This window comes from Dromaius novaehollandiae, chromosome 15 (assembly GCF_036370855.1).
Source record: "Dromaius novaehollandiae isolate bDroNov1 chromosome 15, bDroNov1.hap1, whole genome shotgun sequence".
Taxonomy (NCBI): Eukaryota; Metazoa; Chordata; class Aves; order Casuariiformes; family Dromaiidae; genus Dromaius; species Dromaius novaehollandiae.
Genome location: NC_088112.1, coordinates 23,271,644 through 23,298,275, shown reverse-complemented (window position 1 = coordinate 23,298,275; position 26,632 = coordinate 23,271,644). Strand labels below are relative to the sequence as shown.

General features: G+C 52.3%; 1 protein-coding gene across 2 annotated transcripts in view; it reads left to right on the top strand.

Annotated features, from left to right (window-relative positions):
- The window catches only part of DPYSL3 (dihydropyrimidinase like 3), a 51,185-nt gene that overhangs the window by 13,477 nt on the left and 11,076 nt on the right, over positions 1–26,632 (top strand). Inside the window, exons 1-7 of one of the 2 annotated variants that reach the window (XM_064521210.1) lie at positions 7,094–7,255; positions 16,028–16,116; positions 18,502–18,686; positions 20,954–21,118; positions 21,970–22,031; positions 22,537–22,617; positions 26,455–26,523. In XM_064521210.1, coding sequence (XP_064377280.1) covers positions 7,217–7,255; positions 16,028–16,116; positions 18,502–18,686; positions 20,954–21,118; positions 21,970–22,031; positions 22,537–22,617; positions 26,455–26,523 — 690 coding nt within the window. In that variant the 5' untranslated portion in view covers positions 7,094–7,216. Of the gene's footprint in view, positions 1–7,093; positions 7,256–16,027; positions 16,117–18,501; positions 18,687–20,953; positions 21,119–21,969; positions 22,032–22,536; positions 22,618–26,454; positions 26,524–26,632 lie in introns of those variants that run through there. The other variant, XM_064521209.1, reaches the window with a different exon arrangement.

The following is a 26,632-nucleotide window of genomic DNA, read 5'->3' as shown; positions in this document are numbered from 1 at the left end:
CCCTGGGGGCTAGAGCTGTAGGGAAAGCTTTAAGGAATCCCTAGGCCTGTCACGGACAAACATGTTCTTGTGCTTCATACTCCAGAAGTTAGAAAGTTTTTCTTCGTAATTGTCTTAAAATTTTACTTGTTGCACTTGCCTTTCGCTTAAAAAAAGCAAATGAAAGCCCCTCCCCTAAGCCTCCGTTCAGTTTCTAGTTCTCCTGGCTGCAGACTAAAACTTGATAATTTAGCTTGAGTATCTGTAAAGATGCAGTGACCAGAAGGCAGAAAAGGGGAAGCGGAATGATATAATTCTTAGGTTTTTGCTAGGAAGGGGTACAGTGGGTTCGCACTGCACAGCAAGGCTCCGTAGTTCTGCACAGGTGGAGAAAGGAAACAGCATGTTGCACCTCTCGCATCACGGTGAAATAAGTGAACTTAATGAAATTCCTGTTTCTCAATGTACATGTTAAAGAAGTGAGGAGGGAGCTGAGTTTGGCTCAGACTTGCCAGTCGTGCCAGAGACCGATTTCTGCGGGAGTGGGGGGAGAGGCCGAAGGCACTGAACCAGCACCGCTGGATGCAGCACAGTGCTGTCCCTCTCTGCATCGCTGTCGCAGCTGCGTTCACCCGCCACGTGGCAGAAGTTTGGGTGTGCTCGTGATTGAGGTTTGGGTCCCTTTGTGGCTTCCAGCGTCGGGTTTTCTCTGGGATCTCAAGTTTCCGGATGGCACGTGCAGGGAGCTGGGAGAGCTTGCTGGCTGAAGCCAGCCGCGGCCGGGCACCTCCGGTGCTGAAGCCACCTGCGCAGGGAGGGAGCTCCGACTGTCCCGGCCTTTGGCAGTTAGAGGAGCAGTGCCTGTGGGCTCCAGATGTCCCCTGGCCAGCGATATTGTTGTATCTCCGCCGGGGCATGTCAGCAGGGCCTTGGTATCCCTGCAGATCTTTGCTGTGACAGCCCAGCAGCCTGCAGCACGGCCTTCAGGTCACAGCTGCAGACTGGGAGGTATTTCTAAGCCTTCGCTCTGTGCCCTGGATCACCATCCATTTAGCCGAGAGCCTCCTTGTTTAGCGCTGCTGGAGGGATGCTGCGCGTGCTCAGCGCGAATCAAGCCGTGCCTCCTTTCTGCAGGAGGCCGCGGGGCCCCGGCTTTCCGCAGCACTGGGGGATGGCGAAGGCGTGAAGGGGACGGCAGCACCCTTCAGTGCTGCCGTTGTGCTGCGGGACTGCGGCCCTGGCATCGGGCAGGAGGCAGCGCTTGTCCCCAGCCAGCTGGGCTGTGGGTGGCTCCGCACGGAGGGTTGATGCGGAGAGGGGCTGAGCAGCCGCTGCACCGCCTGTGCTTGGCAGCCCTGGCCGTGGGAGAGCGGGAGCCTGTGGGGCTGCTGGCCCTGCTCGCGGGTGACATCCCGTGGCAGAAGCGTCTGTGCCTGGTGTGTGCTCCGCGGGCGCGGGGCGTCTGCCGGGGCCGAGGGCCGGTCGGGGAGAGGAGCGCGTCTCCTCCCTGGGAATCCGACGTCTCCCTCAGCACCCTCGTTTTCCCCGAGTCTGGCGGTGTGCTCTGCTGCTGCTTGTTCTTTCCTGTACTGCTGCTTTAGTCTGCGTCCCACTTCTGCAGCCGAGTTTCAACCACTTGTCCCCTCACGAGGACTTTTGCAGATTAAATATTTGTTGCCACATATGCTTCTGTTCTGCAAACCCAGTGCCAGCTTTTTACTCTGCTGTGTTTCTGTCCTGTCCCCCTTTTTCAACATGCAATTCCTGCAGCGAGCTTGAAAGCTTTCTGAGGGCCATCGTTTCCCCGGCCCTTCCTCCCCGCTGTCCCCAGAAAGGCTGTGTTCGGGGGTATGAGGGGAACCAGCTCTGAATGCCGTGGCCCTGGGGAGCAGCAATTTGTGAGTATTTCCGATTTTCAGCCTGCCTTGGGGAGAGCTGTGCCTTCGCGCTAACCGCGGGTGGCCCTCGCCCTGCCGCCCGCACCCGGCGAGCCCTTCCCCGGGCTGCGCTCGGCACAGTCCCCGCAGCCGCAGGTGCGCGGGAGCCCCTGCCACGGGCAGCCCTGCCGCGCCGGACGGGCCCTCGGCCACCGCTCGGGGGGGGGGGTGGAGCGGGCCACGAGCCCTGGTGGATGCTCTCTGCTCGGTTTTCATCTTCCGGCTGCGCTGGCTTTTCCAAGGTTTGCTAGGCAGGCAGCGCACGGAAGGAAGACTGGAGCTGGGAAGGGAGGCAGGGAGCAGAAATGAGGGGGTTTGTCGGGGATGGAGAATGAGAGAGGGGCAGGGAATCATTAATATACGTAATCAGTAATAAAACCGAGGCGTGTGTCCTGATCTGCTGTGCTTTCCTCATTTCTATCATGTTTTCGAAGGGAGGAGCTGGAGAGAGGCGATCATCTGCCAGAGCTGGCAGTGGTGAGGCTTCTCACCCAGGCGCTGCTGAAGTGAGCAGGATCGCTGAGCAGGGCGAGTGGCTTCAGCCCTGGCAGAGACACCCGAAACCTGCTGCCCAGCCGGGGCCAGCGGCCGCAGGGATCCCCTGGGGCAGCAGCTGCCCTTCCTGCTCCTGCCCTGGCGTTGTTCAGAGAGCGGACCCGGTCCGAGGAAAGGAAGAGCACTTGTTGAGTCACCCCGAGTCAAGGGCGATTCGTTGCTCTGCAGAGTCAGGCTGTAATTGAATTAATTGGCCTTGAAGCAGCAGTTGCTCATATGCACAGAGGAGCTTATTGCATTTGTCATGTTTGGTCTCACCCTCGTTTGTTTCTGGCAGCGGGAAGGAATGGCTGCGGTACTTCTCCGTCCCCTGAACGCCTTCCCTGTGAGCGTGCGTCCACCCTCCCCAGTCCCGTGGGTGCAAGAGCTGCTTTGGGGAGTGCGGGACTCTCCTGCTTTGACACAGGGTGGGTCAGTCCTGTGCAGTCTGGGGTTTTGTTCAGCTCTCAGGCACCTCATGATCCTGTTCTGGTTGGGAACTTTAGGGGACGTTTGTGAAAGCACCTCACGTGGGAAATCACATCCCCGTGTGGGCAGTGAGAGGCACAGTTAGTAGCAGTCAAAGGCAGATTTGCTTTCAGCATGGCTGGAGTCTTAAAGGATTTAGGCCTAAGGCTATGAGCTGATTTTTCCATAGGAAGTTAGGCACCTAGGTGAATCCATGCCAGGAGTTTAGGTCACTTTTGAAGGCAGGAATTAGGTCCTGCTGTGATTAGATGTTTTTGAAATGTGAAGTCCTGTCTCAACATAATTCATGGGAACTCAAGATGCTCTTTTTTTTTTCCTCTCTCTTTTTTTTTCTTTAAAGAACAATCTAACTAAAGCCTTGCTGGCTTTTCCAGATAAAACATAGTTGTATGGTTATGTATGCATTTAATTGATCTGTTGGAGAGTCATTGCTTACGGTCTGTCGGAATGAGCCCTGTCCGCAGGCAGATGTCCCGGCAGATGTGGTAGCCTGGACCTCCTGCGTACTGCAGCTGCGCCGAATTGGCAGGGCAGGACGCGCCTTCCTGAGCTGCAGCCCCACTGTGCCTCCAGACACGGGTATTCTGGGGGCACTTACTCTGCAGAAGGGAGGATCTGATCACTCGCTAAGTCTGAGCGTGGGGCCTCTTGGCTGCGACTGGTAGCCAAAGCCCTTGATGAATGCTGCGTTAACGTCCCCAGCCACCCCTTCCCAGCCTCCCTCCCTTTCTGGCCGCTGCAGTGTTTCAGCCGCTTGAATGGGAAGAAAAATTGCTGTGAATTCTTTACTGTGACCTGTAACCGTGCAATAAGATTGCGCAGAGCTTTAAGAAGGGAGGGCAAAGTGAGAAGTTTGAAGAATTAGAAAAGTTCCTGCATCTCTCCATTATGGTATACCCTAATACAACATAGCAGTGGTTTTCAGTTCGTGGATCCTTAAAAATTTCCAGCGGAGATTGGGAGTCTTGTATAGTAGACCGAAGTGAACCGGTAGTAGAATTGTTCTTCCCTGTTGCCTCTTGTGGACAGCTTAGGGGTATCCACAAACCTCTAGTTGTCCACAAACCACAGGCTGGAAACTGATGTTTTTGAAGAGGCTTTGTCTCAGCATTTGCCACGGGCACACTGGGATAGCTCTGGGCCCTGGATGCTCGAGGACGGTCCCTTCCAAGGATATCTGCCCTTCCAAAGCCTTCATTAAGTTCCATTAAGCATCATCTCCGGTTCTGGTGCTGGTTCACAGGGGTTTTGTGGATGGCATGATCTGTAGCCTCAGAGCAGTACAGAGAAAGGAATGCAGTTCTCAAATTACTCTGGCTTCTGCTAATCCTTAATAAGGCTGCAAATAAATTCCAGCTTGAATAATTACCTAACTTTATGTCCGTTTGGGCAGGTGATTGAGATCAGTATTGATTGCTCAAGAAATGTGTAATCCAATCGGAGTGGATTGGCAGCAATGCCCAGTACTTTCAACATGATAGTTCCTTGAAAACATTAAGTCCTGACATAAAAATGTAGTTTGATTCAGCCTGTGCATGTGCTGATTCTCCTCTCGTTTCCACTACCAAAGCCCCGAAGTATATTCTAGCCAGGAGAAAGCTATGTGGAGTTGCTCAGCTGTGGAAAACTTGTGTCGCTGACCCCCCGCCTGCCTCCTACAACACGGACTGCCTCCTGCTCCCCCCTGGCAGACCTCTCGTGCCTCCAGCGTGCACAGCCGAGTCTCGCATTTCTCCCCATTCATGTGTGCTCCAGCGTGCGAGTTCGAAAGGCTGCAGAGCTCTGTGTTGCCTCTGGGAGATGGCGTGGATGGAGGGAATGGTGCGAAAGCCAGTACGATTGCTGGTGTGCGTCAGTAACTGGGCCAGTGGGCTCTCTTCCCGGTTTCCTCCATCTCAGGCGTCCAAGCTGAACAGCAGCAGTCGGGAGAGCTGGAGCCAGCAGCGCTGACAGCACGGTGTCTTGATCATCAAACGCTTGGGAGCACTCACCATGGGGAGCTGGACTCCCCACGGAGGTAAAGGTGACCCCGTGGTCTCACTGGGGAAGGGACAGAGTACAGAAAAAGAGCCACAGCTCCCAGTCAACAGCCGCCTTTCTCCAGGGACCCCACACGCAGACACGAGAAGAGCTTGTCTGAAGGTCTGTGCATGATGGAGGTTCCTGGTGTGCTGGAGTGGGAAGGGCTGGCTGTGCATTACAGGGAACCAACCTCTGGAGACACCGTGTCCCACCAGATTTTCCATCCGGAGAGAGTGCACCAGGGATGGTGTGTCCGTCCCTGGGTTCCCTGTGCCCGAAGGTGGCTCAGACTCCAAAAGTCTGACTGCTGGGAGAGAAGAGGGAATAGTTTCATGCAAAGAATACTTGTACGGTGGGGAGGAGGCTGCATGTGCGGGGACGGGCTGTCCCGACACGTCAGCTGAGCATTACAGCACTTGAGCTCTGATTTATTTCATGACTGGTTATATTCACTGTACCTCAGTTGTGCCTGCTTGTAAAAGAGCTGTTGATCACAGAAATGTAGGACTCGTAGTAGATACTTTCATCCTTGCACTGGAGGAGGGTCAATAGCATCCTGGTCTTTGCAGGCAAGTGCTGAGCTCGGCTCCTGAGCTGTCAGACTTGGGTTTGTTTTGATGACAAATTATTTGCAGCAGCAACTGCCTTCTGCTCTGTTCAGGCCAGTGGTGTTCCTTGCCATGTCTCTGTCCACCGTGCTGGTTGTCCACAAACGTCTAATGCTGTTATCCCTCCAGGTTTTTCTGAGTGGGTTATGAGCTGTAAGGATATTGCTGCCTTTAAATAACTTTCAAATTGACTGTGCTTGTTGTTGAGGATGTTTTGAAGTGTGTGAGCAACCCCTCACTGCCTGCACCTGGAAGAGATCCTATGGAAAAAACATCTCTTTCCATTTTGAATGTGTTGGGCACAGGGCAGCATGTTTTACCTTGTATTTGTGTGTGTCACGTAGCAACTAGGAGAGCAGAGCATCCCTTTAAAAGAGGGGACTAGCTCTGAAGTCGCTGTGGCTGGCCAGCATCCAAGGATCTGATGCAAACCGGGCTCTTGAAACTGTCCAGGTGCTTAAGTCAGCAGCATCTGTCCGCGTGGTCATTGATCCTCTATTAACTAATTAACTGCTGCTTTTTTTCTTACTGACACCAGACAAAATAGCATGGCACCACCCAGCACGATGTTACTCTTAAACTTGGAAAGCGGGTGAGTGAGGTTTCGGGAGGTTTGGGGGTAGGGGCTGAGGGTCTCTCACACTGCAGCCCCAGCCAGCCTCATCTCCCCAGGGACCGGGACCTGTCCTGGGGGCGTCACAGCACGGTGGCAAGAACAGTGCAGTCGGCACCCTGTGTCCTCCCGCGTCCCTCCCGAGCCCCCTCCAGCACAGCCCTGCTCCCCCTTCCCCTTCTGGCCCTGGCACGCACCTCGCCTTAGGGGTGGTGGCTCTGCCGGTGCCTGTCCCCCCGGGAAGGGGCTCCCAGCCCTTCTGCCGCTGGCTGCTGGCGCAGACGGGCTTGCAGGTGGTGGTGCAGCTGTGGGAAGGGAGGCTGGGGCAGAGCTTTGGAGGCAGCGGTCCAGCCGGGCCAGGCTGCCTGTACGATCTTGCAGCTACCTGAGTAGCGCTGGCAGTAATGAATAGGGTGCTGGGAAGCTGCTGGCCCTCGCTTTGAGCTGATGAAGGCCTTTTGGGCTCTAGTAAAACATTGGGAGAGCTTCAGCTGACAAAAACATATTCTCCGAGTAGTAAAAGCTTTGGGCTGGGTTACTGAAGCTGGTGGAAACACCAAGGCGTGTGGTGAGGGGGGCTGCTGTGCCGATCTGTGTTCTTAAACCCTCCAGCAAAGCAGCGGTTGTGGAGTCAGCGCTGCCTGTGCGACGCTGCTGAGCCCCTGCCGCAGCACAGGGCTCCGGGCGGGCCGCCGTGGTCCCGCGGCCCGGGCGGGGTTGTGCAGCGGCCCGGGCGGGGTGCAGGGCCGGGGCCGGGTGCCCGGTGCCCGGTGCGCTGTACCCGCGGTGCCCGGTACCCGCGGTGCCCGGTGCGCGGTGCGCGCTCCCCCGGGGCGGCGGCGCGCGGGCGCCCCCTGGCGGCGGCGGGGCGGTGGCGCGGGGCGGGGCGGGGCGGTGCCCGCCCGGGGGCGGCTGGCGCGGCGGCGGCGGCGGCGGCGCGGGCTGCTTTGTGCGGAGCCGCAGCCGCAGCCGGAGCCGCAGCCGGAGCCGCAGCCGGCGCCTGGGCCGGGCGGGCGGGCGCTGCCGGCGGCACCATGTCGTACCAGGGCAAGAAGAACATCCCGCGCATCACGGTCAGTGCCGCCGGGGCCGCTCCGCGCCGCGCCGCGCCGGCCGCCGCCTTTGTGCGCGCGGGGGGCGCGGGGCCGGGCCGGGCGGCAGCGGGGGCCGGGGCGGTGCCGCCCCACAAAGCGCCTCGGCCCGCGCAGGTGCCGCCGCTCCGCAGCCGCGCGGGGGCCGGGCTGCCCCCCCACAACCCCCCCGTCGGAGGTCCCTCACCCGGGCTGCCCCCCCACAACCCCCCCGTCGGGGGTCCGTCTCTCGGGCTGCCCCCCCCCCCCCCGCCCCGTGCCCGGACAGACCCCTCCCTCACATGGGTCCCTCTCCCAGGCTCACCCCCCCCCCCATGGCTCCCTGGACAGATCCCCCCCCCCCCGTTGCAGGGTCTGTGCCCCGGGCCGCCCCCCCGGAGGAGGAGAGCCCGCGCCGGTGCCGCCCCGGGCGGCCGAGCCCTGCGGTGCCTCCTGGGCTGGGCCGGTGCCTCCTGGGCTCGGCCGCCGCCCGGGCCCGCGGCGGGAGGTGGCGGTGGCGGTGGCGGTCTGGGCGCTGGGCACGGCCGGGGCCGCCGTGGGCGCGCGGTCGCGTCGTGCTGCGGCACAGCTGCGCTATGTGGGGTTGGACCGGCGGGAGCGAAGCGTGCGGATGCCCCGCGCCCGTCCCTATTGTTCCGGGGAGCGCAGGCAGGGACGGGCCGCGCGGCGGGCGAGGAGAAAGCGGCCGTGGGAGTCGTGCGGTCCCTGCGGGGCTGTGCAGGGCGTTGTCCGCAGCCGAACGCGGCCGGCGGGGCGCCGGGCTGCTCCCCAGCGGGCGCGGGGGCCGCAGCGGCGGTGGGACGAGCAGGAGCCTGGCCGCGTGTCCCCTCGGGGCGGCAGGAAGCCCAGCTGCACCGGGCGCCCCTCGGTGCCTCCCTGCTCCTCTGTCTGTAGGGTTTTCGCGCGCCCTCCTCTGCGGGGTGCAGCCGCTCTCTCCATCGCCGGGTTCGGGGAGGCTGCGTGGGTTTCTTCTGGGAAGGGGAGCAGGTCTTCCACCCTGCCGATGGCTTTCCCCTGGCTTAGCCTAGCTCTGGGTTTCCTCCTGGGGATGGTTGTGGTGTCTAGGAGAAAACGGAAAAACAAAGCACTGGAGCTTAATTCTTCTCTTTAATGTACAGATGTGAACAAAGTGTTCCCCGAGCAGCACAAAGACCATTAAGCAGTGTAGAGAGAAATTGTTCTGCCATCCCAACTGATTCAGTGGCTTTAATGAGCAGCGTTACTTCTCTACAAATGTTACCTTTTCTGTATGCTTAGAGCACCCCAGTGATAACAACACTACTGTTGCAGGTGGAATTTCTCCCATTCCCTGGGTCTCTTTATACAAGGACCTTTGTAACATGGCTGTGTGGAGCCTCTTCCTGCTCCTCTGGAATCCAGCAGGAACGGTCTGACTTCAGTGCTAACAACATCTTGCTCTTTGCTTTATTTTTCGCGCTGTTAAATCCTTCCATCAGATAGCGAAGCCCAGGACGCGGCGGATGAGCGGTGCCTTTGTGGCTGGCGTCGCAGGTGGTTCTGCCCCCGGCTCCTGCCGCGCTCCGGCGGTGCTCGCCCTGTCCTGCCGGCGGTGGGCGCGGGTGACTCCTCCGAATTCTGGCAGATGACCCGTACGGCCTGCAGCCGTGCCCCGAGCTCCGGAGGAGGCACTGAGGAACTGAAGTCGTGCTTTGGGTCTTGTCTTTTCCTAGTAGTGTGACAGAAAGAAAATCTCAGCTACAACGTCTTCCCTAGACGTGAGCGTTTTCAGCCGCTTTTTGCAGATTGTGGCTCCCCTGGGTGTTGTTTTGGTTGCTTATTCCTCCTGGGATTTCCATTCCAGTGTCTGTTCTTGTGCATCAGGCTGCAGAGCAGCTTTTGTGGATGGCATGTTGTCAACTAAGCTGCACTTGTTAGAGATTTGAGGACTGTACTGTGCCATTGGGCTACGGGATATCTCAGAGGCCTTTTAAGCATTACGGTTGAGGTGTCAGGAGCATGAGAACTGCAGGAGCCCGTCTGTGCTGGGACACAGGCGCGGAGCACTGAGCCATATGGGTGCAGGGAGCGGTGCCTCCATTGCCTCGGTAACCCAGGCAGCAGGCAGGTGTGGCTGTTGTGAAGGATGTGTTGGAAATCCGAGTGCTTTTACTTCCCAGCAGCTATTGTTTGAACTGTCTAGTGTGATTCTGGAGATGCACAAACACTCTGCTCCTGTTTCTTTCCATACACAGCAGAGCTGCAGTCAGAATTCATAGCAAGTGTCTGACAGATCTCTAGAAAATCAGAATTTGCCTGATGGATCTGTTTGCAGCAATTTCTGTTTTTTTCTGGGAAAGCCTTTCTGGTGGAGAAGACAGGAGCATGACTGAGGGGTGTGTGTTTATGTGAGATACACGGGCGTGGGAATCATTTCCAGCCACGCGTGACAGCATGACAGGCAAGGCTGGAGCCGCTGGAGGAAGGCTGAAGGCTGGGCGTATCTGATGCGATGTGGGCAGGACGTGGAGATGGAGGGGAGGGGAGCTGATAACCTTTTGGCTTTGTCAGGGTGATGCTTAACCACCTTGAGTCTGGAGTGTTGCTCTTCCCTGTGCCTTAGGTGTTCAGAGTGCATCAGACCAGCAAATGCGGTGCTGCTTTCCAGATGCGTGCTGATGCTTGGGTGCCCAGCTCTGGAGAAAAGTCATATCAAACCTTTTGTTTTATTGAGAGGCTTAATAGCTCATTTTCTTTGGTTGCTGTGAGATAAAATCAAAATATTTCCTCCCCTGCTGTCCACGATATGTTCTCCTATCCTTGTGAAAAGAGCAGTGCAGGATCGAAGTGGGGAAGCAGCTTGCCCTGGTTTCACAACAGAAGTGTTAACAGGGCTTTTGGTTGAATCAGAATCTCCTGGTCTTTGTGCTTTGATCACAAAAACCCTTTCCCATCCCAGGCAGATTAGGGTTCCCCAGTTTTTTCATGGTGTGGGCTCTGCCCGTCTCTTTCAGCCACCTCACCGTGGCCCGCAGGTGTCCTTGCTGTGGGGTCTCCGGCGCTGATAAAGCAGCGAGGTCTGCGCAGGGGTGGCCAGCATCTCGTATCGGGTACGAGTGGGGGGAAGCCTCAGTGACGTGACGAGCCAGATTTTGGTAAACCGGCAGCCGCTAGCCTAGTACTGCTTACCACGCAGACCACGGGGAGTGAGCGAGTGTGGTTAAAGACCGGCCATCTCCGTCCTTCCAGCCTGGGGCCTTTCCACGCTGCTGCGCGGTGCGTTAGCCGGAGCTCCGTGTGAGGGGGAGTCATCCAGCAGCTGATGAATGAGCGCCGCAATTGTCTCTTCTTTTACAAGGGAAAGCGTGGTGACACCACACACCTGCTCCCCTGCAGCACTAATTACGCCCTTGTGCCTTGCAAACAAGGTGAGCTGTTCTTGGCTGGACTCGGCTGCCTTCTGGAAGCTACTGCCTCCCTTTCCCCTTGCAGCATCACACTGAGAAATGTTTAGAGCCCCCCTGATATTTTGGGGTATTCGATGATGCTTAAGAGCGGCAGGAGCACGGTGTGGGCAGGAGGGAATGTGCAGTGGTTTTGACGGCCTCTCATAACCGATTCCAAATGCCAAGAGGAAGAGGAGCAGAGGAGGCTGAGCACGAAGAGCTGCCCTGGGCAGAGGTGCTGGGGCCGGTGGTGGTCCCGCCAGGTTTTGGCGGAGCTGTGCCAGAAGGATGCTTCCCGGCATGGCCCTGTGGGGAGGCACCCCGTCTGCTCGCGGAGGTTGGTGACACCGCCTGACACGGGCTGGCAGGGCACCGGGCAGGTGCGGAGAAGCACCGACAGCTCTGGCAAGGGAAACAGTGCAGTTATTGTAATCTGAGGCGGCTCTGGAGGAACATGCTGCCGAAGCCTGCCTATTAAGTCAGACCTGTTTCCTCATAACCGTTTCATTCTCTTCCTCTTTCCTTCTCCCCCGCTTCACATCTAGATGCATCCTCGGACAATGCCAGAGCGCGTAGATGTGATGTCATTTGGATTTTGTTCTTCCCTTGCAGTTAACGGGTAGGAGCTAATGCAGCCCTCCTCTCCTAGGGTGAACAGAGGAGAGCGTCTGGCAGCCGGGCTGGGGGGAGACTCCGGGACGGAGCCCGATCCCCCCGAATGAAGGTCTCGTTCATGCTCCAGCCACAGTGAACATAACAGTTCAGTTTGCACACTGACAGAGTTAGCACTGAGCAGCCCTTCACGTCTGCCGCAAAATGGCCATTTGTGTGTGTGTGCAGGCATGTTTTCCTAGTTCGTATGGACAGTTTATTCAGTAATTGTCGAGTATCGCCCCCTCCAGCACCCTGTGCCGCTTGTGCCTGTCGCCCTTTGCTCCCTCTGGTCCGCGGAGCAGGGCGGGAGAGGCAGGGCAGCATCACCTGCGTTTGCTGGCGTTTCTGCACACTGGCGAAAAGGAATCCCAGGGGCTGTCTGGGAAAGTCAGGTGAGGTTTACAAGGCAGGGATAAGACAAAAAATAGAGGCCCAGTCATGCTGCTGGATCCGGGCAGGTAGACCCTTGTTTTCCTGCAGTGGTAGGCTTGGGGAAAGCAAGGAGCGTCTGCCAGGGCGTAGGTTATACGGATGTGTGGGAGAGGTTTTGTGTACACTTGGCTGGGATGTAAAGCAAGGGTTGTCTTCCCTGTGTTTCTAACCATGGACCTGATGTGCCACAGCTAAGGAAGGAGCACCTGGTAGTACATATTGGGAGGACTGGGCCTTAGGTACCAACTTGAGCGGAAATGGAGAGGTGACACTTCTTTCCTCCTACTTTTTCTGCTGCCTTTTGTCTCACTGGGCCTGTGAAATAAACGTAGCAGGTGTCTGTGGCGGTGTCTGGATCTCATGCCCTAGCCCAAGGCAGCTGTGCTCTGTGTGTGGTGCTGCAGGAGTTTTTCTTGGGAATACTCAAAAATGAAATGCAGAATCTAGTAAAACGTTCCCTCTGGATTGTATTTTGTAAAAGGTGTTCTCCTTAATGGAAAAAAAATCATTATATGGCAAAATACGGTTATGCAAAACTCAGCCAAAAGAATCTGGTGTTTGTGGTTGGGTTTTTTTGAGTGCCTATTTTCATTCTCTCTCTTCTGCAAGATGCTCTTAGGAGCTGAGCAGTACACACACTACTTTTTCTCCCATTGCCTGCGTGATTCTTTTGTTTAGAAAACTCTAAACTCCTGCTCCTTGCCCACGTGCAGCCTGTAGCGGGGATGTTTTATCTAGCAAGCTGTCGTCAGCTCGCGGATCCACGCAGCAGCAGCGACCGCCCGTGCGGAGCAGGGAGCAGATACTTCTGTGTCCTAGCGACGTCTGTCCCACAGGGCTTTGCCAGCGGCTTCAGTGGGGCCTGGAAGCTGCGAGGGTGTTGTTAGGGGACTGCTGATGCGGGAGTGACTGCACTTTCCTAGTGCTCCTTGCTAACAAGCCATAGCCGTGAGGCTTTCATTACGCTCCTTAGCAGTGAATCCAAGACCTGTCCTCCTCTGTTAGGTTCTACGGACAGACTGGACATCGGCGCTAGGAATTCAGATAGTTTGGCCCGAAGGGCTGTTTATACTGTTTATTTCTGGCAAATGACTTCATACAAAACCGGGTTTTGCTGCGGAAGTTTGTGGCGTGTGTCAGGGCTCTGCTGTCCGCTGGAGATCTTGGGAGAACAGAGCCTCCGTCAGGCGTGAGACGTGGGTGAGCATGGGCGAGGGAAGAGCAATCACTCTGTATTTTTATGAACGGGTTTCATCCATGGTTATCATCAGAAGGCTTCTGGAGAGGGATTATTCCTGATACGGTTGCACGGTAATTTCTATCTACATTTCTTGCAGCGTTGCTTAAATGCTGCTCACTTGCATCCATAGGAGCTGTGGCTCAGTTGTCTTCCTCCTGTGATTTACAGTCTGTAAGCAATTGCCTACGGTTACACTTCATACTTGTAGTGTTTTTTGAACTTAAAATGGCATTGTTATTAGTGAGACGACATTTGGATAGATGCAAAACAAAGGAGCCCCTAAGTACCTTGTGTTGGGGAGAAGGAGAAAAAGTGGCTCGTCAACCACATCCATTTCCATTCAGGGACAGTTCAGGGTCCTCCGGCCCCAAGGCCGGCCGCCCCGGCTCCGTGTGCGTGCACACTGCGAGATGCACAGCGCTGGCTGTGAGAGCTGGCCCTGAAACCCAGGGCGCTGGGGAGAGCCTGTGCCCAGCTGTGCTCCCACCTTTGCTGTAAATCAGGGCAACATAGGCAAATGAAAGGCGCTAATGATTTAGCGAGTGTCTAGCTGGGGCTAGTATCTCTCCTCAGGGGCTGTGACCTGCCAGAAGGCAGCCGTTTGGAGCTGCGTGGGGAGGTCTGCAGCCAGCAATGTGTCCCTGCTCCCAGAGCCATCCCGCGACACAAGCTGCTCTGCCAGACCCTGCGTCTGACGCCTTGGCTCTCCCCAGCTGAGCTCTGGGTCTTTGTGCGTGGGGAGGACCGTGGCTGGGACAGGGAGAGGGTTACAGCTTTAGCCGTTTGTTTTCCCTGGTAGGAGGTTAAATTCCTGATCTGTGTTAAGCTGCGCTGAGTGGGGAAGGCAGGTCTCAGTCGTTAGGACTCAAGTAGCTGGTTATCAGCATAAGGGTGGAAAAGCCCCTGCGTGCTAAATGAGGAGAGACTGCGACCAGTTCCTGAGCGCTCTTTCCTCTGTACCAGGCCTAAGGTGCAGTCCAGGTTAAGAGCGCTGCTCGTTGCAGCCCTTTCCCCACCCATTTTCTTTGTCTCAGCAGTATGTGATTGAGAGTGCCATAAAAACACGCTTAGGTCTCGGGGCTTTGGTGGTTATAAGCTGCAGTGACATGAGGGGATTCTCTCGCATCCTGCTATTACCAGGATGTAGGTTGCAAATTACCATTGCTATGGTGATATTTTCATAATTCGCCCCAGGGGCAGTGGATAAAGAGCAAACCCAGTTCCTTGCAGAGGAATTAATTGGGCAGGAGCGTTCACAGGGAGCCTGACAGGTGAGCCCTGCTGAAGCTGCTTCGGGCCAGGGTCTGGCTGTGGAAGGGGACTTGCACCACCCGCAATCGCGTACCTAGGCTGCAGGCACCCGAGGGAGCTGAGAGGAAAGTGAGGGAAGCTGGAGAGTTGTCAGAGGTGTCAGAAATGGTTGGAAAGATTGTGCATTCTCTGGAGCAGGAAAAACAGCTCATGCCACCAGAATACACGGCAGCCACGAGCGAGGTCAGGCTGTATGCGCCTGCGCTGCCTGCAGCTGCTGTTCATACCTGTGCAGGGGGAGGTGGAACAGCAGGGCCCCAGCCTTCAAATCCCTCTTGTCTGGGCCCCGGCAGCATCCCATTTAAACCGTGCTGATTGCAGGCTGGTGGATGTAGGAAGTTCTCTGCACTTCATCTGCCCGCATGCAGTCCCTGCCCAGCCGATGTTGCTTACTGAGTGCGCGGTCTGCAGTCGGGAGGTTCTTCTCCTTTGGGGTAGCCAATTCCTGGGTCACACCCCACCTTCCTCGTGAACACAGAAGTTTTATCCCTGTCGTTTCATATGCTGCACTGAAGTCAGTTCCATCTTAGCTGGTTTTTGCTGCAGAGTTCCCTCGGCTTTGTATGTTGTACCTTTACTGTCTCTCTGCTGTCCATAGCAGCAGAGTAAATTAGTGCAAAGGAAACTGAGTTTTAAGCCTATGCAGTATTAGAAGTCCTGTGTTAAAAAGACCTTCAAAAATGTTTGCCAGAACTGTGCGAAGCCCATGAAACCCCTGCCCCAAACATGCATTTAGTAACTCATTTATTCTCAGGGGTTCAAAATTGCTGAAAAGGTTTGGTATTTCCAAATGAAGTCTCAGCTCTTACTGGTTTTGCCTTAATTTTGCTACTTAAGACAGTAGCTGTTTTTACCCCATTGGTGTATGCCGGGTTGCCCAGATCCAAAAGCATGAACACAGGAGGAGAGGTAAGAACAGTTCCGGTTTGGATGCCCGTCCTTCGTCTTGCCGGTGGGCAGCCAGGCTTTGGAGGTGCGGCTTTGGAGGAAGCTGCTGGTCATTTACGTTGTTAGACAGGAGAACAGGGGAAGCGATAAGCGATGAGACAGGAACACAGCTTGCTACCTCCTCGCGTAGGTCTGTGAAGCTGTAAAACAGCGTTATCCAGGAAGGACCACTGTGAGTGTTGTGTGGGAGGGACAGAGTCCAGCAGCAGATGCGTCGTCTTCAGGGCTGCCAGTAAGTGTCTGTTCTGTTGGTGGTCTTTGCAAGGTGTTAACAGATGAGAGAGGTATAAATTGTCTTTTTTATTGGAGCTTGTTTGGTATTGTATTTGGATAAGATTTAAGGACATAGGAGTGCCTTTGATGACGAACTTGCTCAAAATACCAGTATGTGGTTTGTGCTGCCTGCAGAATTATGTGCGTAATGACCTGGGCTAGGAAGCTTTTGACTTCTGTCTGTGTATGTTATAGAAACATATTTGCTGAGTCCCCAGAGCTTCTCCTTTATATTCATTCCATCTCCATGGTGTTTCTGGCAACACCTGTTTCATACAGAAGCAGCCCTGTGAATAAACATTTTTTTCAATCCTTGCCCTTCCTGTTACTTTAAGCGTCGGTACAGATGTGAACTTTCTGCAGTATCCACTGTTGGGGTGAGCTTCTTGATGCATTTGGGGAGCTCCCAGGAAAGGAGCTGTACTAGAAGGTAAGAACTGCATGAAATACATGTGTTGGCCAGTACTGATGACTGTTTTTTTCCCTTCACAGAGTGATCGTCTCCTTATTAAAGGAGGGAGAATAGTCAACGATGACCAGTCATTCTATGCTGATATTTACATGGAAGATGGTCTCATAAAGTAAGTACGGCAGTTACGTAGCGTATTGTCCCCATCTCCCATTAACTCAGCTTCAGATTGAACGGTTATTGGCTTTTTGTGGATGTAGTCTGCACCCAGCTTGCCAACAGGTGAAACTTCATAGTTGTACCCCGCCCACTCTGGTTAGAGGCTCGGCTCTCTGCAGTGTGTGTGGGCACGTATACGATTGTGTGACATGTTTATATAGTAATTCTAGTGACTGAATTGCAGTCAGGATGGTGATTTCATGACACAGCATCCATTGTACAGCAAAGTAGTATCTAATTGCAGCAGGAACAAAATTTATCTTTGGCTGCTGTTTTGCCCAAGGTTAACAGTATCAGCATGAATGACAGTGCACAAGATTCCATTTATTAGCACCAACAAGGACAGTGCTGTGCTTCGGGTCATCTGCATCTCTGAGATTTTTGGGGAATTGCAGGCAAACCTCTGAGCCTCCCAGGCTTCTGTGTGTGTTACAGAGGTGCAGTAATAACTCCGTTGTTTAAAGGCTGCAGTTCAAATGTGGCAAATATGCTACCTTGGGACCAGCTCCAATTCAGAGAACCGTGATAGCGTATAGCAGGAGAACTTGAAAAAGCATTACCTGCTCTATGGTAAAAGGAAAATATTCAGCTTTCCCAAGATAGAATTTTTTAAAAGTTCAGCAGTAGAGGAATAATTTTCAAGAGAGGGACTGTATTTTCATGAGTCTGCTTTAAGCTCATGGACAAGAGCAATCTTGGTAGACTAGCAGTAGTATCTGGGCAGGGATCAGAGCCAGCTTCAGGTCTTGCTGTGGCACAGATCTTTTTTTGTATCCTTGGGCAAATGGCTTAGCCTCATCTGCAACCTGGAGGTCACAGAATTTCATTGACTTGGAGGTGAAATACACTCACCTGTGAATCCTTGTGAGGATACAGTGAGCAGTTTGAATCCTTTGGTGATGGAATCATCTTAATAACAAAGGTGCAAAGAGCTGCTGTTTTATTGCTATGAAGACATTGCAGCAAGCAGTTCTGTCTACTCAATGTTTGGTGTTCTAAGGAAAAAAAAAGTAGATTGGCTAAGGTTGAATGAAATGTGGAAATGTAGTATACTCCTTATTTACCTCCCTAGTGTGCCAAGGAAATCAGAAATTCCCCTTAATACCAATTTATATTTTATCTTGATTTATCAAGGAAGACTGAGGAAGGCTTGGTGAAAATAGGATTTCTGAAAGAAGAGATTTGAAGGCTGAGCACTACATATGGGCAGATAAAGGGATTGAGGTGCGGGGGGGTGGTTTGAGTGAAGGGAGCCCTGAGATTCGGGTGACCTGGCCAGCAGGAGAACTGGGAATGTCCAGGGAGGAGACTGTCCTATGGTAGAACATCACAAACTCTAGAGGACTATAAATAAGAGTATTTTAAGTTATGAGTACATAGGTACTGAAACATTTCAGGTTTGCTGTTCCCAGAAGATATTTCTAGGTACTTAGGATTTCAGCTGCCTTCGCTACAGCGTGGCCCTGCTGATAGCAAAGAGGTCCTTCAGGTGCGTGAAGGACAGAATGTGAAAGGGAAGGTCCTGGAGCAGGAAGGCCTCTTTCTGCGCTCTTCTGGAAGAGAGCGCAGTCCTTCCAGGTTGTGCAGTGAGCCCCTAAATGTGGCAGCCAGCTGTGTCCGTGCACTTTGTGAACTTCTCGTCAGCTCCGCAGAGCGAGGCTTTCCTCTGCCCTCGGGTCTTAGTTCTGTGGACGGAATTACAGAACCCGGACAGGGCCTGGGCTGGCCTGGCAGCTGTGGCATTAGGCTGGGAAATCATCTTTCTCTGTACGTAAGCCTCAGACTTGAGCCTTACTTAAGGTGGGCAGAAGGCCAGGGGTAGAGGAGAGATTAGGGGTGCGGTTTACGGGCAGCAGGGCTGATGTGAGGGATTTCATGAACGTCCCCCCTGGGCGAGCAGGTAGGACTGTCACACCAGTAAAACTTCCGGGGATTTCTGACTCCTGAGTCAGTGGGGCATGGAGTGTCCTAGGAGGTTTCTTACAATGCGCTGCAGGAATCTGCGTGCCCATCAGATCACACACCCCGGCTGCCCCAACCCCATGCCTGTCCCAGACAGCAGGTGCCATCACAGACACCACTAAAGAAGTTTGACAGATGGCAGCCTGCCCCAGACTAGGCAAACTATAGTTTTAAGCAGACAAGAGGATCCTGCGTTGCTGCACAGTGGCTTCACTTTGCTGGTACCTGCAAGCCCAGGTATGGAAATGGGAAGGAGTGGGGCTTTTCTGGGTAGGGGGAGTTGGCCTAGGCTGCTCCCCAGCTGAACTGTTGCTCGATCATGTTGTGGCTGGTTTTCCTTTGCGTGTGGCTTACCACCTTGATGTGATCTCATCAGGCAAATTGGAGACAATCTGATTGTCCCTGGAGGGGTCAAAACCATAGAAGCCAATGGGAAGATGGTGATCCCTGGAGGAATTGATGTCCACACTCACCTGCAGATGCCGTACAAGGGGATGACAGCTGTGGATGACTTCTTCCAAGGGACAAAAGCAGCCCTGGCTGGTGGAACCACTATGATCAGTGAGTGCAGCAGGCAGGTTCTTTTTGGCAGCCCCCAGCAGCCTGATGTGTTTTCGAGGGCAGTTAAAGCACTGCTGCATTCAGGACCCTAAATCTGCATGGAATCTGTTTGATGTTGGCTTCTGTGCTTTGTGCAGAGTTTTTTTTCAATTACTGTAAGAAGTTGAAGACAGAGAGTACAGTCCGAGAGGGGTGTGTTGGACTTCCTACTTGGGGAAGTAGGCAGCAGCAGGAATGGATAGAGATGACAACTGACAAGAAAGAGTTGGGGGAAAGTTTGGAGGAAGGAGAAGGATGCTCAGCAGCTGGCTGTGGTTCTGACTGTGTGGAGGAGGCACATGTCACAAGCAATTGGGAACAGGAACATATCTGAGATTTAGAAAAAATGTGGGAGAGGGGTTGAGAAGGGGAGCCCCTCTGAGAGCTCAGAAACTTGCAAGCAAATGGCTGAGATCTGAGAGCCATCTCAAGCAGAGACCCAGTCGAGGGTTCTTGCTCTCCTTGCCAGGCCATCCCACATTTCTCCCTGCCTTGCTGGCATCTCTGATGGAAAAGGGTTCGGAAGAAAAAATGCAGCCAAGTGTGCAGCCCTTGCTTTTGCTACCAGCAAGTTGTGGCAGGGCAGGTCTGGCTGGAGCAGAACACTGGTGTCTTTTCATCCATCGCAAGTAAAGAGGGAGGGCCCTGAAGGTAAATTTTCTTGACCAATGGATGAAACATGCCTTTGGGTACTGAAACATGAACGTTCTCAGTGCATCAGCCCTCTTCTGCTTGAGTACGGGGTAACAGTAAACCACAGGGTGCAATACAGGATGCCTTGAAGGCTCTCTTGGAGAGGCTGAGGAATGAAGGTCCAAATTTTGCTCTCCTACCAGTGATGCCTGGGGAGGGAGGCAGGGTGTGCATCAGAATAACAGTGCAGATGTGGGCCAGCTTTGCCAGTGCTGGATACTGCTTTTGTTAGCCCTCATCCAATTGCTTTTTGCACTGCATTTTGGACATGCTCCTATTTTGAGCTGGGGAAGGCATTTGCAATAAAACCCCGATCCAAATGGAACTTCTCGGTCTTAAGGGTTTTTGTTGTTGTTGTTGCACTCTTGAAATGTTGCCCAGTTGTTTCTTTTTCTGTTTGTTTTTCTTGGTGTTGTTTATTTTGAAGATCCATGAGTGTGTGCTCATCTTTTCAGTGATCTCTGGCCCTGCTGAGTACAAACAGAGACTGATGTATGAGTTCAGTGTAGCAGCAAGTGCAGTTTGCCTCCCTTTACAAGGTTTTGAAATTCAGCTCTCTGTGAACTAGAGAATGAGGAGCAGGAGGAGTCTTTGGGACTCTTCAGTGATACTAAGGTGCTGGGGAAGGAGATCTGCATGGGGCTCTTTCCCCAGCTTCGGATCCTGTGTTCTGCAGTGTTCCAGTGTCTGTAGCAGTGATGCCCCTGAGAACCTCAAGAAGGAACAGTGACATGATATATTTTTTTTCTGTTGAATAAAAATAGGGCAGCGTGTTCAGATGACTCTGAGCAGAGGAGCAGGGCGATGCACCAGTATCCTGCACCATTCGGAGAAATAAACAGTGCTAACTAAAAAGGAAAGGGAATTCTAGGTTCTTCCCCGGAGAATGCCACAGATGTGCACTGATTTATAATCCAGGCTTTACTGCCTGTGCAGTGGTCACAGCTGTCTGCACTTCACAGAGTTTCTTGGGATGCAAGGGCAATTGTTGATCCTTTCAGTAAAGAACTGGGTTTCTTGCCCTCCCCTTGCTGTTTCTCCTTAGCCCGCGGGCCAAAAAAAAGAGACAGTTATGTAAAACGGACTGCGGCAGGGTGTGAGAATTACATCATGGGCAATAAAAGGTGCATTAGTGTTGCAGTGTAGGAGAACACTACGTTTTAATAGGGTGGAAGTAGGGGCGAGGAAGGACAAGGCCCTTCAGCTTTCGGCTGATTTCTCAGCAGTAGCCTGTAAAAGCCCCTGGTGCTGTGCCAAAGGCTGTTAAGGAAATGCACAGAGCCTTTACTTTCCGATAATGCACTTGGAAGAGTCCAGGCAAATCATGGAGGTGGCAGGGGAGCTCTTCAGGGCTGCCTCGATGTTTTATTTCACCCGTAATGTGTGGCAGCTCAGAGAACAGCTCCGGGACCTTGCAGGGGCCTCGTGGCTTGTGAGGAGGCAGCGGGGTCTGCGGTGGGGGGGGCAGGCTAACTGGTGGGGCTGGTGGTGGGGCCGGGAGCGCCCTCCCTGACGCCTCTGCTGTGCCCCTCCAGTGGACCACGTGTTCCCGGAGCCCGAGTCCAGCCTGGCGGACGCCTACGAGAAGTGGCGGGAGTGGGCTGACGGCAAGGCCTGCTGTGACTACTCCCTGCACGTGGACGTCACCCACTGGAACGACAGCGTCAAGCAGGAGGTGCAGACCATGGTCAAGGAAAAAGGTTTGCTGCGTGCCGTCTCCCCCGTCGCTCATCAGTCATCTGCCCCTGCCCTCGGGCTCGCCGGCCCGGCGGCGGGGTCCGTGCAGCGCTGCGGATGGTGCACGAGGCGAGGCCGTGTCCCGCCTGCCGGCATCTCGCTGCCAGCTCAAGTGGAGCTGCATCTTCCTTGTCACCTGTTAAGTGCAAGGATGGTCCTGGGTGGATGGAGGGGGAGGGTTATTTCATGGTATTCCTGAACTACTGTGCACTCCTGGGAAGAAAGTCAAAATATTGTTACAAAACATCAGAATTCTTGGCATTTTATGAATGAATTTCACAAAAATTGGATGTGCGAGTGCTTTGGAAAATCTCAGAGCTCAGACTACTAGTGAGCACAAGTCCTGTGCAGAGCCTCAGCACAATGGTGCTGTGAGTAAAGAAAGTACAAATATCTCGGACTGTGCTCATCGAGGGAAAAGCCCTCTGGTCCCAAGTATCTTCTGCTCATAACCTTCCAGATCAGTGGTCCCTTCCCCACAGGGACCCGCTGTGGCCTCTCTTCTCTGTCCTTACAGGGTGCAGGGCTGAGACTGCTGCAGCCCAGTAGCAGGTAGTGGTTTTGCTTTCTTTCATCCTCTTGTTTGTGAATGTCTGCTGGGATCTTGCATGGAGAGTGAGTATCCTGAAGATAAACTAACGGGAAAGCAAACCAAAACAGACAACCTTCTGCTTGACCTCCTGCTCTTGCCAAAGGCTCCCATTCCATTAGGTCTGAGTAATTCTCACATGCCTTGGATGTATTTGGGGAGAGAGAGAGAGCACTCACTTCTTCAGCTCACTTCTTTTTTTTCCTGTCTATGCTTGTCTCCTAGGAGTTAACTCCTTCATGGTTTATATGGCCTACAAGGATTTGTACCAGATGTCAAACACAGAGGTGAGACCTCCATTACCACTTTGGGTGTGTTTTAGTAGAGCAGTAGCTGGAAAAACAATCATAATACTGAGTAATGGTAATATAGAGAGGGCTGGGGTTCAGTCCACGTAGCTTTTGTAGGGGGCTTGCAGCCACTGCTCCTGTTATCCCTGCTCTCTTCAGACATGTGGCCCTTGGACTCCCCTGCACTGCAGTGAGTCCAGTTCATCAGCCACATGCAGCAAAGTGACTGAACTTCCACTGCGAAGATGGCAAGCAGAGAGTTGGATTTGAGATTATGAAGAGCATCAGTGGATGCAGGTGGCTTTCTGAAAGCACCATCCAGCATGACCACAGAGCGTGGTCTTTGTGTGGCTGACACCGAATCCTTCCTCTCCACACTGCCCTCTCCCTGCAGGCTGCCAAGGTTTTCTTTTGAAAGATGCATTGCCGGGATCTTTAGGGTCATGCACAAGCCAGGGGAATGTGCCTGCGTAGTAATCATTTTTTCTTGTCTCTGTTTTAGCTGTATGAGATATTCAGCTGCCTGGGAGAGCTGGGTGCCATAGCTCAAGTTCATGCTGAAAATGGAGATATAATTGCACAGGTAATTACTATTCTGGTTATGCAGGGACTGAAAATCTAGCCCAAGCAGACATATTTGATGCAGTGTATTAGCAAAGGACACTAAAGCTGCCTGGGCATCTTTTGAAAGATGATCTCTTTGATGCTGCTTGACAGTGATTTAGATTTACAAAGGTTTTCTGCTGTGAAGTATCTGGTGGGAATTGCAGTAAGGAGGTTGCAAGACATTTAAGCTCAGTTCTTCAGGGCATTGATCTGCATTTCAACATAGAGAAACTAGCTCATGGTGTTTCGATGTTTTGTTTCTGTAAAACAATGGGATCAGAGCCCATTTCATACGAGCAGAACACACAACCAAAAGAAATCGGAAGGATGTGTTTTGGAGCATATGATTCTTCTGTTATCAGAAACATGATTTTCTTTGTTAAAGATGGTAAAAATTCAAATTATTTAGGGGGATATCAGATACAACCAAACATTTCAGCTCGTTTAAAAAAAAAAGTACAATGAAACTGAAGATCAATGAAAATATTTCTATGACATTTAAAAGAAAAAAAAGCATTAGCAATAGTTTTCTCCTTAAGTAGGCAATTTCTTATGGAGTTAGAAAGACAGGCTTTTACAGATGAACTCAGAACAGATACCAGCCGCTCTTTTCCCCCCCCCTAAATAAAAGTCAAAGTGAAATAGGTTTCTCGCAATTTTTTTCAGATTATCCAAGTTGCTCCTTGCACATCATCAGAAAATAAAAGCTTAATTTAACCTAAGCTTTCATTTCTTTGTTTTTCCCAACTTTGTAGAATTTTCTTCTCACAATAGGAGTTACTTTTTTGATTCAGCTTTGGCTGAATCAGTCTAAGTTGTCACTTTAAAAAAAAAAGTTTTAGGAAATTAATTTATTAAGCAGCATCATGTTGGAACAGGCAGAACTCTTCTGCCAGAATACAGGAAATGTAGAATAGCTGGGTTTAAAAGAAGCACAAGATAATTTGGGAATTTGTTTGTTTTTTATAAAGCTTTTGCAGCTTTGTGAATGAAATGAGTGAGAAAAGAGATTTGAAACCTCCGTGTCCTGGAAAAGAAGCATCTTCTCCCCACTGGAGCTTTACCTTGTCTCGAAGCAATATGCGAGGGCTGGGATAGATGCAGGGATTGCGCGCTGCTTCCCATTGGGTTACAGTGGGTTTGCACGGCAGCAGCCAGTCGCTAGTGTTTCCTTGGAATTGCTCACTTTTGACTGGTTTCCCTTTAAAAACTACTTTAGCTTTTTTCCTGCTTCCTCCAAACAGCAGCAGAGTTGTGCTAGTGCTGGGCACCAGCCTCTCGTGCAGGGCAGCAATACAAGATTGCTGCTCCACAGTGTCAGTTTTCAGCAACATCGAGCCGATTTTGCTGAGGGAAAGGGAAACCTTTGGACACTTTATTCTTCAAGAGGAAAGACAGGGGCACAAGGAGAGAATTGAGCTGCGAAGTACCGGCCGCCTTCGGGGCACGAGGCGGTTGGAGGGCAGGTCCTGAGGAGCAGCCCTGCCCTGAAGGATCTGGGCTCATCCTGCGTGGGAACGGCTTTTCCATCCACAGACTCCTCGGTGCCAGCCTTGTGTGAAGGTCGTTTGTTTTTTGTGCCAGCCATGTTGTTGCCAGCAATAGCTACTCTAACTCCTATCAGGAAAAGATTAATATTTTCCATCTGGATGAGCTTCTCATATTTTCATATTAGCTTCTGTGAGGCTCAAAGGAACTGTGTTGCAGCTTTGGGGCAATAAACGAGAGACGTTTTACTTTCTTCTGGATAAAAACAAAGCTCGTTTATGTTCCTTTGCTGAATGCAGAATCTAGTAGACAGCTCAGTTCAGTGTAAGAAAAGCTGAAACAGTGCATTAGTGATTACCCTAGTGGAACAGAATAGGCCTTTGAGTATGGTATGTTCGCTCTAACCGCAGCTTTTTTCAGTACAGAGAGACAAAGGCCTTTGCAGTGCACACAATCAGTTAAGAGAGTTAAAATGTATTTGAAAAGTGTTGCAGCAAGAGAAGAATTTTCTGCCTGCTATAAGCAGGCAGTCAGGTAATGGAGCTGGATTTGCAAGGGAATTGTTGCGAAGAGACGCTGTTTAGAGTTCAAATGGGTAGGTTTTATTGGTCTACTGTGTTGTAATTGGTGCTGGATGAGATAAAGCCCAAATACGTCAGTGTTTGTTAAGACTGGGGAAGACATTGCTCAGTTATGCTCTGTAACTACTTGTCTCTTCCTGTCTCTCTTCCTGTTCTTGGGAGGTGAAGGAGTGTGAATTAAGAGGTCGGTCTTTGAACATCCTCTCAGACTACAAGAATCAGTTTTTCTTTGGACTTTTTAGGGCTCCACTTCCCAATCTGATGGCCGTTTCACATGAAAACAAAGAGTGATCAAAGGAACGGTCTTGGCTAGAGGTTATCTGTATTTCAGCAATCTACCCACCAGACACCCCAAAGCTGTTAGATTTACTGGCACTTCATGGCCCTGGCAGCTACTTCCTTCTGTCAGGACTGATGGAAACAGAACATTACAAACCGGTGAGGGGTTCAGAGTACTATTAGATCAGACTGCAGACATGAAGCTTCTGGTCACCAACTTGGTGGCTGTTCCCAGGAGGAAGAGTTGAGGATTTGTCTTCTCTGTCCCCAGTTTCAGTCCCTTTGACTTTCAGTGGTGCTGCAGTCAGTGTGTTTCTCCAGAGCTCGATCAACATAGGAGAGGAAGTTGTAGAGAAGGAGAGGTGATGCATAGCCAGAACAGAAATAGGGCACGAGCAGGACTCCAGACCTGACACTGGCATGCTGTGGATGGTGGGAGAGTGCTTCGTGGTAGGTGAAGAGCAAGACTTGAAAAGAATATTGTCAAGCCTTTGCCCAGCTTTTGCATTGCAGCAGAGAAAGTGTCAGAGGAGGCAATACAGACCAGTTGCACCCTGTGCAATCTCGTCCTTTAGTACACTCTTTAAAAGCTGTACACATACTTGTTATCATTGCTAGGGTTACACAGTCCTGGCACAGACTAGTGGCATTATTTAATGCCAGTAATGTGCTCAGTACTGTACAGGACACAAGAAAATGCACATTTAAAAAATCTTGCTTGCAGGCTTACTATTACTGTTGCTGTGCATCTGCTTTACACCTCATGGCAATGCTTGGAGAGTTCCTGGCCTGTTGTGCAACTGTCCGTAGTTTCTGCAGATCAAGGGTCAGGTAGCAGGTGGAGAGCAAACACGTACATTGCCGCAGGCCAGTGACAGCACTTGGATATGGGTGTGAGGGCTAGCAAGATTCCTGAGTGCCTAGGTCCAGGTATGCCATGAAGTCCCACTGCACATGTCTCTTGACCTCTCTCTAAGAGAGCTCTTTGAAATTAGGTTATCTGAGAGAAGAATGCCTCTAGGGTACAGAAGGGAGGTATGCAGGTCATTGCACAAACACACAGAAAAATTATCCATGGTCCTTATTTATAACATCAAAATATTTGGGTTATTGTTAATACAGAAACCAGCATCCCACACCCCCAACATCTATATATTTTGATACAGGACAGGACTCAGCACTTGCTGACACCTTAGTGATTAAACAGCAGTGGGGGACACAGAAGCGTCCTTAGGAGGAGAATTTTTGAGTATTATTAGTTTTGACTGGTTTTTTTTTTTCTTCTTCTTCTTCTTGGTAGTTTCTACTTGGACTACTTGCATTTTGGAAGAGGAGCTGGGGAGGGCCTGGGAAAGGGGTGGTAAATGTATCAAGTGCTGTTCATGGAGCTGGGGAGTTCTGAACCCTTTTTCCTCCTTCCTAGATTCAGGGTCTTGTAATGTCCCTCTGTCCTTTCAATGTTCTAGGAACAAACCAGGATGTTGGAGATGGGAATAACTGGTCCTGAGGGCCACGTGCTGAGCAGACCCGAGGAGGTAAGATACAGAAATCTGTTCCAGCCTTGTTGCACTGAAGCGCTTTCCCCACAAGTCATAGTAGGGCTTAGTTTAATGAGGCCAAACAGGGCTCTGTGTGTGCATGTGC